Source organism: Bufo gargarizans, chromosome 2, assembly GCF_014858855.1.
Source record: "Bufo gargarizans isolate SCDJY-AF-19 chromosome 2, ASM1485885v1, whole genome shotgun sequence".
In the NCBI taxonomy this organism is placed as follows: Eukaryota; Metazoa; Chordata; class Amphibia; order Anura; family Bufonidae; genus Bufo; species Bufo gargarizans.
Genome location: NC_058081.1, coordinates 542,193,363 through 542,207,599, shown reverse-complemented (window position 1 = coordinate 542,207,599; position 14,237 = coordinate 542,193,363). Strand labels below are relative to the sequence as shown.

Sequence of the window (14,237 nt, the reverse complement as noted above, 5' to 3'; positions counted from 1 at the left end):
ATTCTGTGGAGCTTTGATGTCTGAAAAGGACCACTGAGTCTCCAGGAAATGTTACGCTTATGCTGCTTGGACACAACTTTGGAGCAGATTGGTCATCTGCTTAAAGGGAGTTTTCACCTAAAATCACCATTATAGAACACTAACATCAAGATCTCCATTACATTCCCCATATTAGTATGCTACCTTCCATATTGCTGTCCATCGCCGATTTTCTCAGAAAAACACTTTTATTCAATATGTTAATTAGCTTCTGAAGGTGCCCAGGGGCGGCTTTCATGCGGCCTTGCCCAGGCCCCTCGGTGCTTTTCATACGAAACCCCTCCCCTTTCACCCCTCTGGCCCGCCCTAGGTTCTTCTGATTACATCCTCCTCTTAGTGAGAAATCCAGCGCCAGCACCGTTCAACAGATTTGCAGCGCTTGCGTACTTCATTCCCCATTATGGGCAGAGGCACAAGAGTGTTTAATGTGCATGTGCTGGCCCGTACACCCTGATCTAGCTGGCCTTGTGCCTCTGCCTATAATGGGGAATGAAGTGCGCAAGCTCTGCAAATCTGTTGTACGGTGCTGATGCTGGATTTCTCACTAAGAGGAGGACGTAATCAGAAGAATGGGGAGGGGTTTATTATGAAAAGCGCTGAGGGGCCTGGGCAACTGCCGCATGAACGCCGCCCATGGGCACCTTCAGAAGCTAATTAACATATTGAATAAAAGTGTTTTTCTGAGAAAATCGGCGATGGACAGCAATATGGAAGGTAGCATTCTAATATGGGGAATGTAATGGAGATTCTGATGTTAGTGTTCTATAATGGTGATTTTAGGTGAAATACTCCCTTTAAGAGAATATCCACATCCTGAAGAGGACATTGTGGAGGTGTACATTGTAAGTATGGGAACCTGTAAAAAGGTGCAGAGCATAGTCTGACATTGAGCTCCACCCCAAGGTTGTATTGCAGAATGAAAAGTGTTACACCCCATTTCTGGATGCTTGTGCAAGATTCAGATAAAGAAGTGCAGTGTGAGGAGAATGCTTTAAAGAGAAATATTGGCTGTCTAACCTGTAAGATCCGTGGAAAGTGCACTTGTGTAACATCTGCCAGTCCACGCATGCTGAAAAATGTACCTGGTGTGCTTGAACTTGAGTCGTTGGTAAAGAATTATTCTATTGCAAATCAGCTTCATCATTGCCTCCTCCAATGTTGCCCAGAACCCTGGCTTGCACCTCACAATTTGTCACCATCCAGTGTACCCCAAACTGACACCACACAGAAGAAACCCCAAGACCGGGATGTGCCCCAAAGGGAAGAAAGATGTGCCCTTCCCATCACTGCACAGCCCAGGGGAGCCTCAGAGTGAGTACCAACTACAACCACCATTCTTGCTACTATTACTCCTATCCTCTGTTCTCCCTCTCCTGGGCAATCTGCACTTGGATTAAGATTAGGGATGAGCGAATTGACTTTGAATGAAACATCCGAAGTCGATTCGCATAAAACTTAATTTTAATACTGTATTTGCTCCAATGAGTGAAGTTATTACTTTGCGAAGTCTCGTAAGACTTCGTGTAACAACTTCATAAATTGATTTATACTGTAAAAAACCATTTCCCAAACTCGTTTGGGATTTTTTTTTTACAGTAGAAATCAATTTATGAAGTTATTATGCAAAGTCTTGCGAGACTTCGCAAAGTAATAGCTTCGGCTCATCGAAGCCAATATATTCTAATACTGTAAGGAGCACTCGCTCCGCACAGTATTGAAATAACGTTTTATGTAAATTGACTTCGGATGCGTCATCCGAAGTCGTTTCGCTCATCCCTAATTAAGATGCTCAAAATGTATTAAGTGACACACACATCACTTAATAAATTTAGCACATGCTGGCTATAAATGATGCAAATTTCGAAATTACCAGTAAACTATAGTAATTTTGATAGACCTAGAGTGCCCCCAAACCCATCCCACTATTCTTGACACTTTTCAAAATTGAGACAGAAGTAGCTAATTTTAGTGCAAATATATACATTGCCCTGACAAGGCACGTTTGCAAAATGCATTGGGTAAGTGGGGGACACTGGTTTAAGAAAATCCAGCCTAGTGGATATAATTAAATATAATGGGTTGAAGGAAATAATCACAGGTCCAGCTACAATTTAACCCTTAATAGTAAATAATCTTTATTAATTCATATAACGCACAGTCCTATCTTGTCCATGTACAAGAAGTCCACCCATATACTAAGAAGAGGAGGTTTAATGACCCTAGTAATGATACTACAGCTAGGCCCTGTGCCCAGGGGCGACTCCTGATGGTGGAGACCCCCCGTCCTCGAACCTCACTGGCAACTCCTAGTTCACCCTATGGTAAGCGGGCTGGTAATAACCGTATGGGTGGACTATGTTGGGCATGGACCGAACAGGATTTCCCTAAATGCACAGTGTATACTACCCTATCGGTAGGGATACCAAAAGGTACACGGTGCAACTGACTACAAAACAGTTTTTAACAAAATTAAAGTTTTGACCGGATGTAGCCTTCACTTGTGTCAAAGCGATGTGTCAAAAACCTGTTCATTTCAATGACGTATCTGTCAATTTTGAATGTCTCATGGAAATTTGACACTTGGCAGGCCCTATTGGCTTAGGCCTAGTTCACATGATCGTTTTTTTTTGTGAGTGTACGGGCCGTTTTTTTGTGTTCCATATACGGAACCATTTATTTCAATGGTTCCGCATTAAAAACAGAATGTGTTCCGTAAGCATTCCGTTTCCGTATTTCCATTTTTCCGTTCCGTTGAAAGATAGAACATGTCCTATTATTGCCCGCAGATCACATTCCGTGGCTCAATTCAAGTCAATGGGTCCGCAAAAAAAACTAAACACATACGGAAATGCATCCGTATGTCTTCCGTATCCATTCCGTTTTTGCAGAACTATCTATTGAAAATGTTATGCCTAGCCCAATTTTTTCTATGTAATTACTGTATACTGTATATGCCATACGGAAAAACGGAACGGAAAAACAGAACGGAAACAGAAACACAACGGAACTCAAACATGGAACAATGAATCCCTAAAAAAAAAATGGACCGCAAAAAACTATAAAAGCCATACGTTTGTGTGAACTAGGCCTTAGCTATATAGTCTTATATTTATGTACTGGTCATCATAACCCCGAGAAACCTTTTAAACTTTCACATCACTTACCACATCGATATTCAAATGATGTAAAATGAACAATCCTTTATTTCTTGCAGTTTAAAAACTAAAAAAAAACACACATAGTAACGATCTACGCGTTTCGGACCATCACATGTTACGTAAACTCCATTACTTATATACCCCTGTTGCACCAATCTCAGAGGATATAGGTGTCACATGACACATAGAGTATAGAGGGTTAAAAAATAAACAAAACATCCTCTTATAATTAAAAACATAAATGGATAATACTACAGAAAAAACAAGTAACGGCAGAAAGTTTAACAAACAAATGAATTAATGATATTGCAGGATAAAGTCATGCTTTTTGTTTAAACCAGCGGGACTGCATGTTTCTAACTGAAACATCCAGTAAGCCTCCCGATTAAGTAACTTCCTCCTTATCGATTCTCACCCCTTTCATCAGGATATTCGATGGTATGGGCGCTACATCGACGACCTGTTATTTGTCTGGTCAGGGGATGTAGCGCACATTATCTTTTCCCCTGTATTTGAATCACTGTTTTCAATCACTTTCGTTTACTGTACAGTGTGAAAAGGAGTCTATTAATTTTCTTGACTTATGTTTAAGGGGGGGGGTATTCTGAATTTGAGGGTATCTACAGCCACTTTCTGCGAAGAAACAGCAGGTAATACTACACTTTTGGCTACTTCGTGCCACCCTCCACATATCATACATAATATCCCTAAAGGAGAAATGATAAGAGCCAAAACGGCTTTTGTACTAGAGGCAGATAACATCAGAACAAGATTGCATAAAAGATTATATGATTCACATACATTGCAGGAAGCAAAAAATATGGCCTCTTCATTAACCCCTTAAGGACACAGGGCGTACAGGTACGCCCTTGTGCCCTGGTACTTACAGACACAGAGCGTACATGTACGCCCTGTGTATTTTCGATCACCGCCGAGCGGCGGGCGGTGATCGGAACCCCGTGCATGCTCAAATGATTGAGCAGGCACTTGGGGCAAATGCGTCGGGGGGTCTGGTGACTCACCCATGTATGCGATCACAGAAAACCGCAGGTCAATTTCTGCGTTTCCGGGTTATTCGGGTCTCTGAAGACCCGATAACCCGGAACAGGATGGTGATGGTGGTGTGATTTCACCCCACCAATCACCATCCAGCGATCCTGAGTGGTGATGGTGACATTCAAAAGAGTAGTTTTCCTGCCAGTATGTGCCTTCCAAGCGGGTGAGGTATGGCGTGAAGCTATACAAAATTTGTGAGAGTACCTCAGGGTACACTTACAAATTTCGTGCATACGAGGGGCGAGATTCCCGGATTCAACCCCCAGAATGTCCCCCCACTCTAGGTGTTACCGGGAAACTTGTGTGGGACCTTATGCACCCACTGCTGAAAATGGGTTACCACCTGTACGTGGATAACTTTTATACCAGTATCCCCTTGTTCCAGTCCCTTGCCGCCAGATCCACGTCCGCTTGTGGGACCGTGCGGAAAAATCAACGCGGCCTCCCTTCCCACCCCCTCTAGGTACCTATCCCCAGGGGTGAGACCCGTGCCCTTACCACTGGAAACCTGTTGCTGGTCAGGTATAAGGACAAGAGGGATGTCCTTATGCTGTCCACAATTCTTGGTAACAGCATCACCCCTGTCCCTGTGCGAGGTACTGCGGCAACGGTCCTCAAGCCCGATTGTATGACTCTTAGACTTTAGAGATACAAAAATTTTTGGGGTATCAAAAAGGATAATATAGTCTAAAACCTAAATAATTGTAAAAAAAAGTTGACTTATTAGGTATCGCCGCGTCCGTAAGAATCTCCTCTATAAAATACCAATGACCCAACCCCCCAGATTAACACAGTCAAAAAATAAATAAAAAATTGGTGCAAAAAATATTTTTTTTGTCACCTTACATAACACAAAGTTTAATAGCAAGCGATCAAAAAGTCATATAGCCCCCAAAATAGTGCCAATAAAACCGTCCGCTCACCCCGCAACAAATGAGCCCCCACATAAGATAATTGGATAAAAGAAAATAAAAAATGACACTTAGACTTTAGAGATACCCCAAAAAAAATTGTATCAAAAAAGATAATATAGTAAAAAACCTAAATAATTAGGTATTGCCGCGTCCGTAAGAATCTCCTCTATAAGGGTCCATTCACACGTCCGTTGTTTGTTTCCTGATCTGTTCCGAATTTTGCTGAACAGATCTGGACCAGATCTGGACCCATTCATTTTCAATGGGTCCTGAAAAAAAATCTGACATTGTGCTGTCCGTTTTTTTTCAGGACCCATTGAAAATGAATGGGTCCAGATCTGGTCCAGATCTGTTCAGCAAAAAACGGAACAGATCAGGAAACAAACAACGGACGTGTGAATAGACCCTAAAAATATACCATGACCTAACCCCCCAGATTAACACGGTTAAAAAAAAAAAAAAAAAACGGTGCCAAAACCGCTATTTTTGGCACTTTTCCATTTCAACCAGTTTTTTCCGGTAACAAAACAAGGGTTAACAACCAAACAAAAGTTAAAATTTATTACCCTGATACTGCAGTTTACAGAAACGCCACATTTGTGGTCGTAAACTGCTGTATCAGTAAAAGGGAGGCCGCAAAAGGAAAGGACCGACATGGTTTCTGGAAGGCCGATTTTGATGGCCTTTTTTATTGACACCATATCCCTTTTGAAGCCCCCCTGATGCCCCCTAGAGTAAAAACTCCCTAAAAGTGACCCCATCTAAGAAACTACACCCCTCAAGGTATTCAAAACTGATTATACAAACTTTGTTAACCCTTTAGGTGTTCCTCAACAGTTAATGGCAAATAGAGATGAAATATCAGAATTTCAATTTTTGGTAACCTTGCCTCACAAAAATGTAATATAGAGCAACCAAAAATCATATTTACCCTAAAAATAGTCCCCCCAAAAATGCCACCTTATCCCATAGTTTCCAAAATGGGGTCACTTTTAGGGTGTTTCTACTCCAGGGGTGCATCAGGGGGGTTAAAACAGGACACGGTGTAAATAAACCGGTCCATAAAAATCAGCCCTCCAAAAACCAAACGGCGCACCTTTCACTCTACGCCCCGCTGTGTGGCCGTACAGTAGTTTACGGCCACATATTGGGTGTTTCTGTAAACGGCAGAGTCAGGGCAATAAAGATACAGTCTTGTTTGGCTGTTAACCCTTGATTTGTTAGTGAAAACATGGGTTAAACTGGAAAATAAGGCAAAAAAATGAAATTTTCAAATTTCATCCCCATTTGCCAATAACTCTTGTGCAACACCTAAAGGGTTAACGACGTATGTAAAATCAGTTTTGAATACCTTGAGGGGTCTAGTTTCTTATATGGGATCACTTTTAGGGAGTTTTTACTCCAGGGGTGCATCAGGGGGGTTGAAACAGGACACGGTGTAAATAAACCGGTCCATAAAAATCAGCCCTTCAAAAACCAAACAGCGCACCTTTCACTCTACGCCCCGCTGTGTGGCCGTAAAGTAGTTTACGGCCACATATTGGGTGTTTCTGTAAACGGCAGAGTCAGGGCAATAAAGATACAGTCTTGTTTGGCTGTTAACCCTTGATTTGTTAGTGGAAAAAATGGGTTAAAATGAAATATTAGACAAAAAAATTAAATTCTCAAATTTAATCCCCATTTGCCAATAACTCTTGTGCAACACCTAAAAGGTTAACAACGTATGTAAAATCAGTTTTGAATACCTTGAGGGGTGTAGTTTCTTAGATGGGGTCACTTTTAGGGAGTTTCTACTCTAGCGGTGCATCAGGGGGCTTCAAATGGGACATGGTGTAAATAAACCAGTCCATAAAAATCTGCCTTCCAAAAACCAAACGGCGCACCTTTCACTCTACGCCCCGCTGTGTGGCCGTACAGTAGTTTACGGCCACATATTGGGTGTTTCTGTAAACGGCAGAGCCAGGGCAATAAAGATACAGTCTTGTTTAGCTGTTAACCCTTGCTTTGTTAGTGGAAAAAATGGGTTAAAATGAAACATTAGACAAAAAAATGAAATTCTCAAATTTCATCCCCATTTGCCAATAACTCTTGTGCAACACCTAAAGGGTTAGCAACGTATGTAAAATCAGTTTTGAATACCTTGAGGGGTGTAGTTTCTTAGATGGGGTCATTTTTGGGAGGTTTCTATTATGTAAGCCTCGCAAAGCGACTTCAGACCTGAACTGGTCCCTAAAAATTGAGTTTTTGTAAATTTCTGAAAAATTTCAAGATTTGCTTCTAAACTTCTAAGCCTTATAACATCCTCAAAAAATAAAATATCATTCCCAAAATAATTCAAACATGAAGTAGACATATGGGGAATGTAAAGTCATCACAATTTTTTGGGGTATTACTATGTATTACAGAAGTAGAGAAACTGAAACTTTGAAATTTGCTAATTTTTTTTACTTCATTTTACCAGTGTCATGAAGTACAATATGTGACGAAAAAACAATGTTAGAATGGCCTGGATAAGTCAAAGCGTTTTAAAGTTATCAGCACTTAAAGTGACACTGGTCAGATTTGCAAAAAATGGCCTGGTCCTAAGGTGTAATAAGGCTGTGTCCTTAAGGGGTTAAATAGGGAAACATTAATTTTCCCCAAATATACATCCTCACACAAGAAGGGTACTTTTCCTACACATAATGATGCTGTTACTTTTATTACTAAATACAGTGAACAATATACAAAACTCTGTAAAACGATAAAACAACATCTTCCAGTATTGAGTTATGATAAAGAATGGCATAACCTGGTAACTAATGGTATTAGACGTGAAGCCCAGAAGCTCCCACCTTGGGACAAACAATTAGTCCAGGGTTTATTTTCAGATCGCCCAAAAACTAAGCCCACATGGCTGCAATATAAAGGGAGCTACAAATGTGGCAGCCCGAAATTCATGTTAAATGGCAAAAGTTAGGTTACTAAATCTTATTTAAACCGTGATACTAAATTTGCCATCTATCTTATCACCTGGAAAATGTGTTCCTTACAATATGTAGGCTGTACTACCAACACGAGTACGGAAGCACATTTCAGACATTGCCCATTACGAATCTCGTAATGTCTCGGCGGTCAGCCTTCATTTTGCCATTGTACATGGAGGCGATGCAACAGCGCTAATAGTGCAGGGCATTGAAAGGGTTACCCCTTCAACGAGAGGTGGTGATCATAGAAGAAAGTTACTTAATCGGGAGGCTTATTGGATGTTTCAATTAGAAACATGCAGTCCCGCTGGTTCAAACAAAAAGCATGACTTTATCCTGCAATATCATTAATTCATTTGTCTGTCAAACTTCCTGCCGTTACTTGTTTTTTTCTGTAGTATTATCCATTTATGTTTTTAATTATAAGAGAATGTCTTGTTCATTTTTTAACCCTCTATACTCTGTGTCATGTGACACCTATATCCTCTGAGATTGGTGTAACAAGGGTATATAAGTAATGGAGTTTGTGTAACGTGTATAATGAGTAAGGACCGTCATGTGATGGTCCGAAACGCGTAGATCGTTACTATGTGTGTTTTTTGGAGTTTTTAAACCACAAGAAATAAAGGATTGTTCGTTTTACAGAGCTGGAATTTTCATCCCTTTTTTTCCTACTGTACTAGATTTTCCCTGTACCAAAAAAAAAAGCTTCAAAAGAAATTTTATTTCTCAATTTGCCTGGGGTGGAAACTGAAGTTACTTGAAAATAAAATTCCAACAAGATCTATGGCTATTGTGGTTCCATGGTTTATGAAAATATATCAATTTTAAGTGAATTATATATAGGATTTCTGTAACAGCATTACAAAAATTATTAGAATTTCTTCTGGTATTGCTATAAAAATATAACTATACTGAAAATGCTCTTTAACTAACATTACTATAATTTATATAGTAAGACTGCTGATGACACAAGTACATACGTTCTAAGTGCAGGCCTCACAATGTTGCATTTGGTTATTTGCTACTGGAGAATGCTTACAGATGAAATTATATATTAGAACAAGCTCAACCTCTAGTGGCAATAGTGGGGTAGTGCACCACCATCAACATGGGGCACCACAGTAATGATATTTAAGGTCTCTATTACAATCTTGTTTAATAATGACTGTTTCTTCAGCAGATCACATATGTCATAAAGCTCTAAGAGTTGAGTGCTAAAAAGAAGGACTGGGAATTTGTCCCTCTGTAAACAGCAAAGAGCTGGTGATGTTAAATTAATCTCCTCTCCTACTTCCAAGAAGTCATGGTGTTGGGGTGCATTTCTTCTTGGGGTTGTCAACTTTTTTTTTTTTTTTTGAGGGGGGGGGGGGGGGGAGGGTTGGCAGACATGCAAAGGAAAGCATACCTACTTGCCCCCCAGTGCTGGGTGCTGCTCCTTCATCCCTCGGCTTCAGCTTCCTCACTCAGGTCCCCCCCTGTCAATATTAGGTTTGACACTGCTGAAGCAAATCATAGTCATCTGCTCCTCTTGCGCCATGTGGTCATGTGACACAAGAGGAGCAGGTCACCTCTGCAGTCAGTGATTGGTTGCAGCAGTGTCAAAGCGGATCGTGATAGTGGGGACCCAAGCTGGTCAAGGGAGGGGGAGCAGGGGGGTCAGAATCCACTGCTGGGGAACAGGCAAGTATGCTTCCCTTTGTAGTTCTGCTTGACTCCCCCCTATCCCCAAACACACACACACCCAAAGGTGGCCAAACCCTTTAAAAAGGTTACTATTAATGGCCTATATTCAGGAGGTCATAAATAACAGATCATGAGCTAGGTACACCACCAGAGTTAGATCTTTATACATTATCATTATATAAAAAAATAAGACCAGAGACATTAAACACCAGGCAGACAATGTCAATGTGGAGGTAAAGCCACAGTTAAACAAGACTCACATACAGGAAGCTGTCGGCTTCACAACAAACAACATATAAATTACCTCATAAAGTTCAAGAGGAAAATTGCACGCCTGAAATAAAGAGGAAAATGAAAAGGTGTGGAAATGGCAAAGAAAATAAAGGCAATTCCGGAGAGAGAAACTAATTAAAGGGGTTATCCCATGAAAAGTATTACTATGCAATAAATATACAGTATTTCTTTTAGTACCCTTTCTGGTAGCCCCCCTTGTTTTTACCCTTCTGGTCCTTCTTCTCCCCTCAGAGCTGGCATAGTGATCACATAGAGAAGCAGGTGACGCTGCCAAGACATCTTACATTAACTTATTCCTACTTCTTAATTCATAGAAATAGCTACATCTCTCTCTCTCTGTGGAAAAGGACATTGTGGGGTCATTAATGTATCTCTGGGGCTATCTGTGAGGGACTATTTTCTATGAAGGAGAGGAAGGGGTTAACAAGAGCTAATGACAATGCCTCCTGGGAGAGACAAAGTGTTTGTCTCATGTGAGCTTAAGTCCACCCACAGAAAAGGGAAGAAAGTCCTCCAGATAAGCAAATGTGGGAGTAAAAAAAAGTTTAAAATTTGTGGGATAACCCCTTTAAGGAATAAATAAAGCAATATATTAAGAAGGTAACTGAAAACTGATGAAAAAAAAAGTATTTGTGGAGTAAGATTGTTATTCTGGTGCATAAAACATCTGAATGTACCATATAAACTCATCACAGTGCACAAGGATGGTTATTATTGACTTAAACTCACTATGGTTCCTGAAGACCCAAACCCTGTCCACGTGCAGGGACCACTGACTGCGGAGGTAATTATTAGCAGAATGTTATTTATATATGTCTTTGGCTCTATTTGGGGCAGCACTGTTTATGGGAGGTTCCCATGTATACCTATTGCACTGGGACCCTGGATTTTTGGTCTGTGATTTTATTTGTTTTTATATATTTTTTTCAAAATACAGTTGTATTTTATATATTTATTTGTTCATGCTATGTATCTTTTTGTGACATGTATTTTCCTTTATGTATTATCATGGAGCAGTTACAACCAGCTCCAATTTGAAATGTCATCCAAAAATCATCCATGTGTCCAAAATTCAAAGCAAAGCAACCCAATTGATGGCTGGATGCAGTTTATTTTAATTATTTAATGCACAGCATTCTACCAAATATCATATATTAATATGTAATATAATCAAGTTGGTCAAGAAGGACAAGTCATGGAATTATGGAAATCGAGGACATGTTAATGATACGCAAATTATAAAAAATGGGAAACAATGGGAAAGAAATTAATTTATTAAGTATTAAAGGGGCATTCCCATCTTGTACACTGGGGACATATAGCTAGGATATGCCTCCAATATCTGATAGGCGTGGGTCCTACCTCTGAACCTCTGAATGGAGCCTGCAAAGTGCTGGAGGGTGCACCGAACATGTGCAGCCGCCCTCTATTCATTCGTATGGGACTGAAGAAAATAGTCAATTGCTGGCTTGGTTATTTCCGTAAGCCCCTTAAAAGTTAATGGAGTGGTGGTCGCACTTGCACAGTACGCTTCCCATTAGTTTCAATGGGACTTCCGAAAACAGCCGAGTGTGTCACACTGCTATTTTTGGCAGTCCCATAGAAATGAATGGAGGGCAGCCGCACCTGTGCGGTGCATGCTCTGACACTTTGCGGGTTCTGTGCTAAGTATAGGTGTGGGTCCCTGAGGTTGGACCCGCACCTATCAGACATTGGGTGCATATCCTAGTGGTAAGCCCCCAATGTGCAGGATGGGCCAACCCCTTTAAGTATGAGCACCACGTGCAGAAATAAAAGCACTAATATGTCTCAATGACGTTATTAATGGCTGTCTGCAGAATGATCTGCCACGCTAAATGCACTTGGGCACACAAATCATCAAGATCCGCTGCTGGCAGCTCCCTTTGCAATTGTCAACCAATGACTTCCCGGATGTGCTCGATGGGAGACAAGTCCAGAGAGGCTGCAGGCCATGGGAACATATTTAGGCTACACAGGTTGCTTACAGTAGCATGAGCAACATGCGGCCTGGTGTCATCCTGTTGAGAAACGGCTCCTGGGACAGTTTTGTGAAATGGCTATACCACTGGTTCCACAGCCAAATCAATGTAATGCCGACCTGGTACTGTACCTGAATGAAATGAAGACTAAAGGGGTCCGGCTATCGTACATTATGCCACCCCACACCATAATCTTGGGAGTGGCATCAGTGTGACGTTTCCTTGTGAAGGCCTCTACAGAGTATTGCCCACATGGTCTCCAGACCAATTTCCACTCTGTCACTGTGTCTGAGACAAAAGTTTGCTGTACCATGATAGCATTTGAGAGTAGTGGCATGTGGTCAATGGAACACCTGTAGCTGGACATCTGGCTTGTAGCCCAATGTTGTGCTATTGCCTTCTGATGGTTTGTGTAGACACTGTTTGCCGCCCTAGGCTTGGGATGTAATATCCAATTTCACTTATAGTACAGAATGGATCACTATGTGCCATTCTTCCAATCGGACGGTTTGTGCGTGAATGGGTTTGCCTCTGTGCACTTCTTGCTGTCGTTCCAGTTTGTTGTCATACTCCCAACCACCGGGATGAGCAACGTTCCCCAGCGCTGACATCTCAGCCTAGGTGCATAGTTCTCAGTTTAAAGGGACACTGACAGGCCCAATAACCATAATTAGCTGTACATATCCATGCACAGGTCTTCTAATGTGCATTTAAAACATATAAGTATTCCCCCTGTCCACATTATGAATACTGCAAACTTGTGTTTTATAACCTGAACTAATCCCTGTTCTTTCTGCCCAAGGGGCGGGGTTTCAGATTCTCTGGGCACAAGAGAAGCTGAAACCCCGCCCTTTGGGCAGAAAGAACAGGGATTAGTTCAGGTTATAAAACACGAGTTTGCAGTATTCATAATGTGGACAGGGGGGATACTTATATGTTTTAAATGCACATTAGAAGACCTGTGCATGGATATGTACAGCTAATTATGGTTATTGGGCCTGTCAGTGTCCCTTTAAGGGCTCTAGTCTGTCGCTCTCTGTTTGGGACAAGTTGGATAACTGTCCCGTTGATGATCAGGAGGCATCACACAATCATCTCACGCAACTTGATCCTATTTTGAAGTTTCCATGTGGCTAGAAATTTGCTTTCAATCCAGCTTTTATGCCTCTCTCACATGCTATAGATAGGAGCTAGGTGCTTGAAAATTTGATAGTCTGCAAATCTTATTCACAAATGCTACTTCCTCAGTTTGCATAACTTTACGACTTGTCCTTCTTGGCACTGCAATTTCAATATTGAGGAATGTATAATAGTAATTAGGAGGATGTTACTAAACTATTTCAGAGTACATATTTCTATAATTGTTAAGCCTATTATATAAGATAATTGGTTAGATTTTGATTTTATGACCACATACCTTTCCTGTCTCTTCCCCCACTGATTTGTTTGATGGCAGTGTACACTTTATGTGGCCATGTCTATAAATTTTAGCCTAATCTTGTTTTTTCTATAAATGGACAGTGACAACAAAGTTTGCTCATGTCCCAAATCAAAGATAATAACTGCCTAGAGCACAATGAGATCAATTATTATAACACTATTTGGAGACTTTCAGTATTTGATCAGTGATTTCCATCCGTGACTGTGAGCCAAAACCAGATGCAGGTCAAAAACACAGAAAATATGTAAATCTTTCCATTATATCTGTATATCTTCCATCATCTGTGTAGGCTCTGGTTTTCTCTCATAATCACTGATGGAAATCACTGATCAAACACTGACTGTGTGAAAGCAGCCTTAGGCTTTATGTACATGGCTACGTCCATTTTTCGGTTCACAATTAACAGAAACCTTCCTAGTCCATTCTACATTTCTCTCACTCCCATTAATAGAAAGGACTATTCTCGTCCACAATACAGACAAGAATAGGACATCTTTTATAATATGCAGAACGGCCACACAGATCAGCAAAAATATGGATGTGAGCATGGCCCCACCGAAATGAATGTGTACTATCCACAAAACAAGCAGATAGCACACAGATGAAACATATGGTCGTGTGCATTTTGCCTTTAGGCAGCCTGAAATCTTTAAATCTGGAAGCATTTATTATTTCTGCCACAA

The 14,237-nt window shown here is 40.9% G+C and overlaps 1 protein-coding gene across 1 annotated transcript in view; it reads right to left on the bottom strand.

Annotated features, from left to right (window-relative positions):
* The window catches only part of PRKCG (protein kinase C gamma), a 635,634-nt gene that overhangs the window by 189,415 nt on the left and 431,982 nt on the right, over positions 1-14,237 (bottom strand). The window contains exon 9 of the mRNA XM_044278076.1: positions 10,124-10,153. Within this exon, the coding sequence (XP_044134011.1) occupies positions 10,124-10,153 (30 nt within the window). The remainder of the gene's footprint in view (positions 1-10,123; positions 10,154-14,237) is intronic.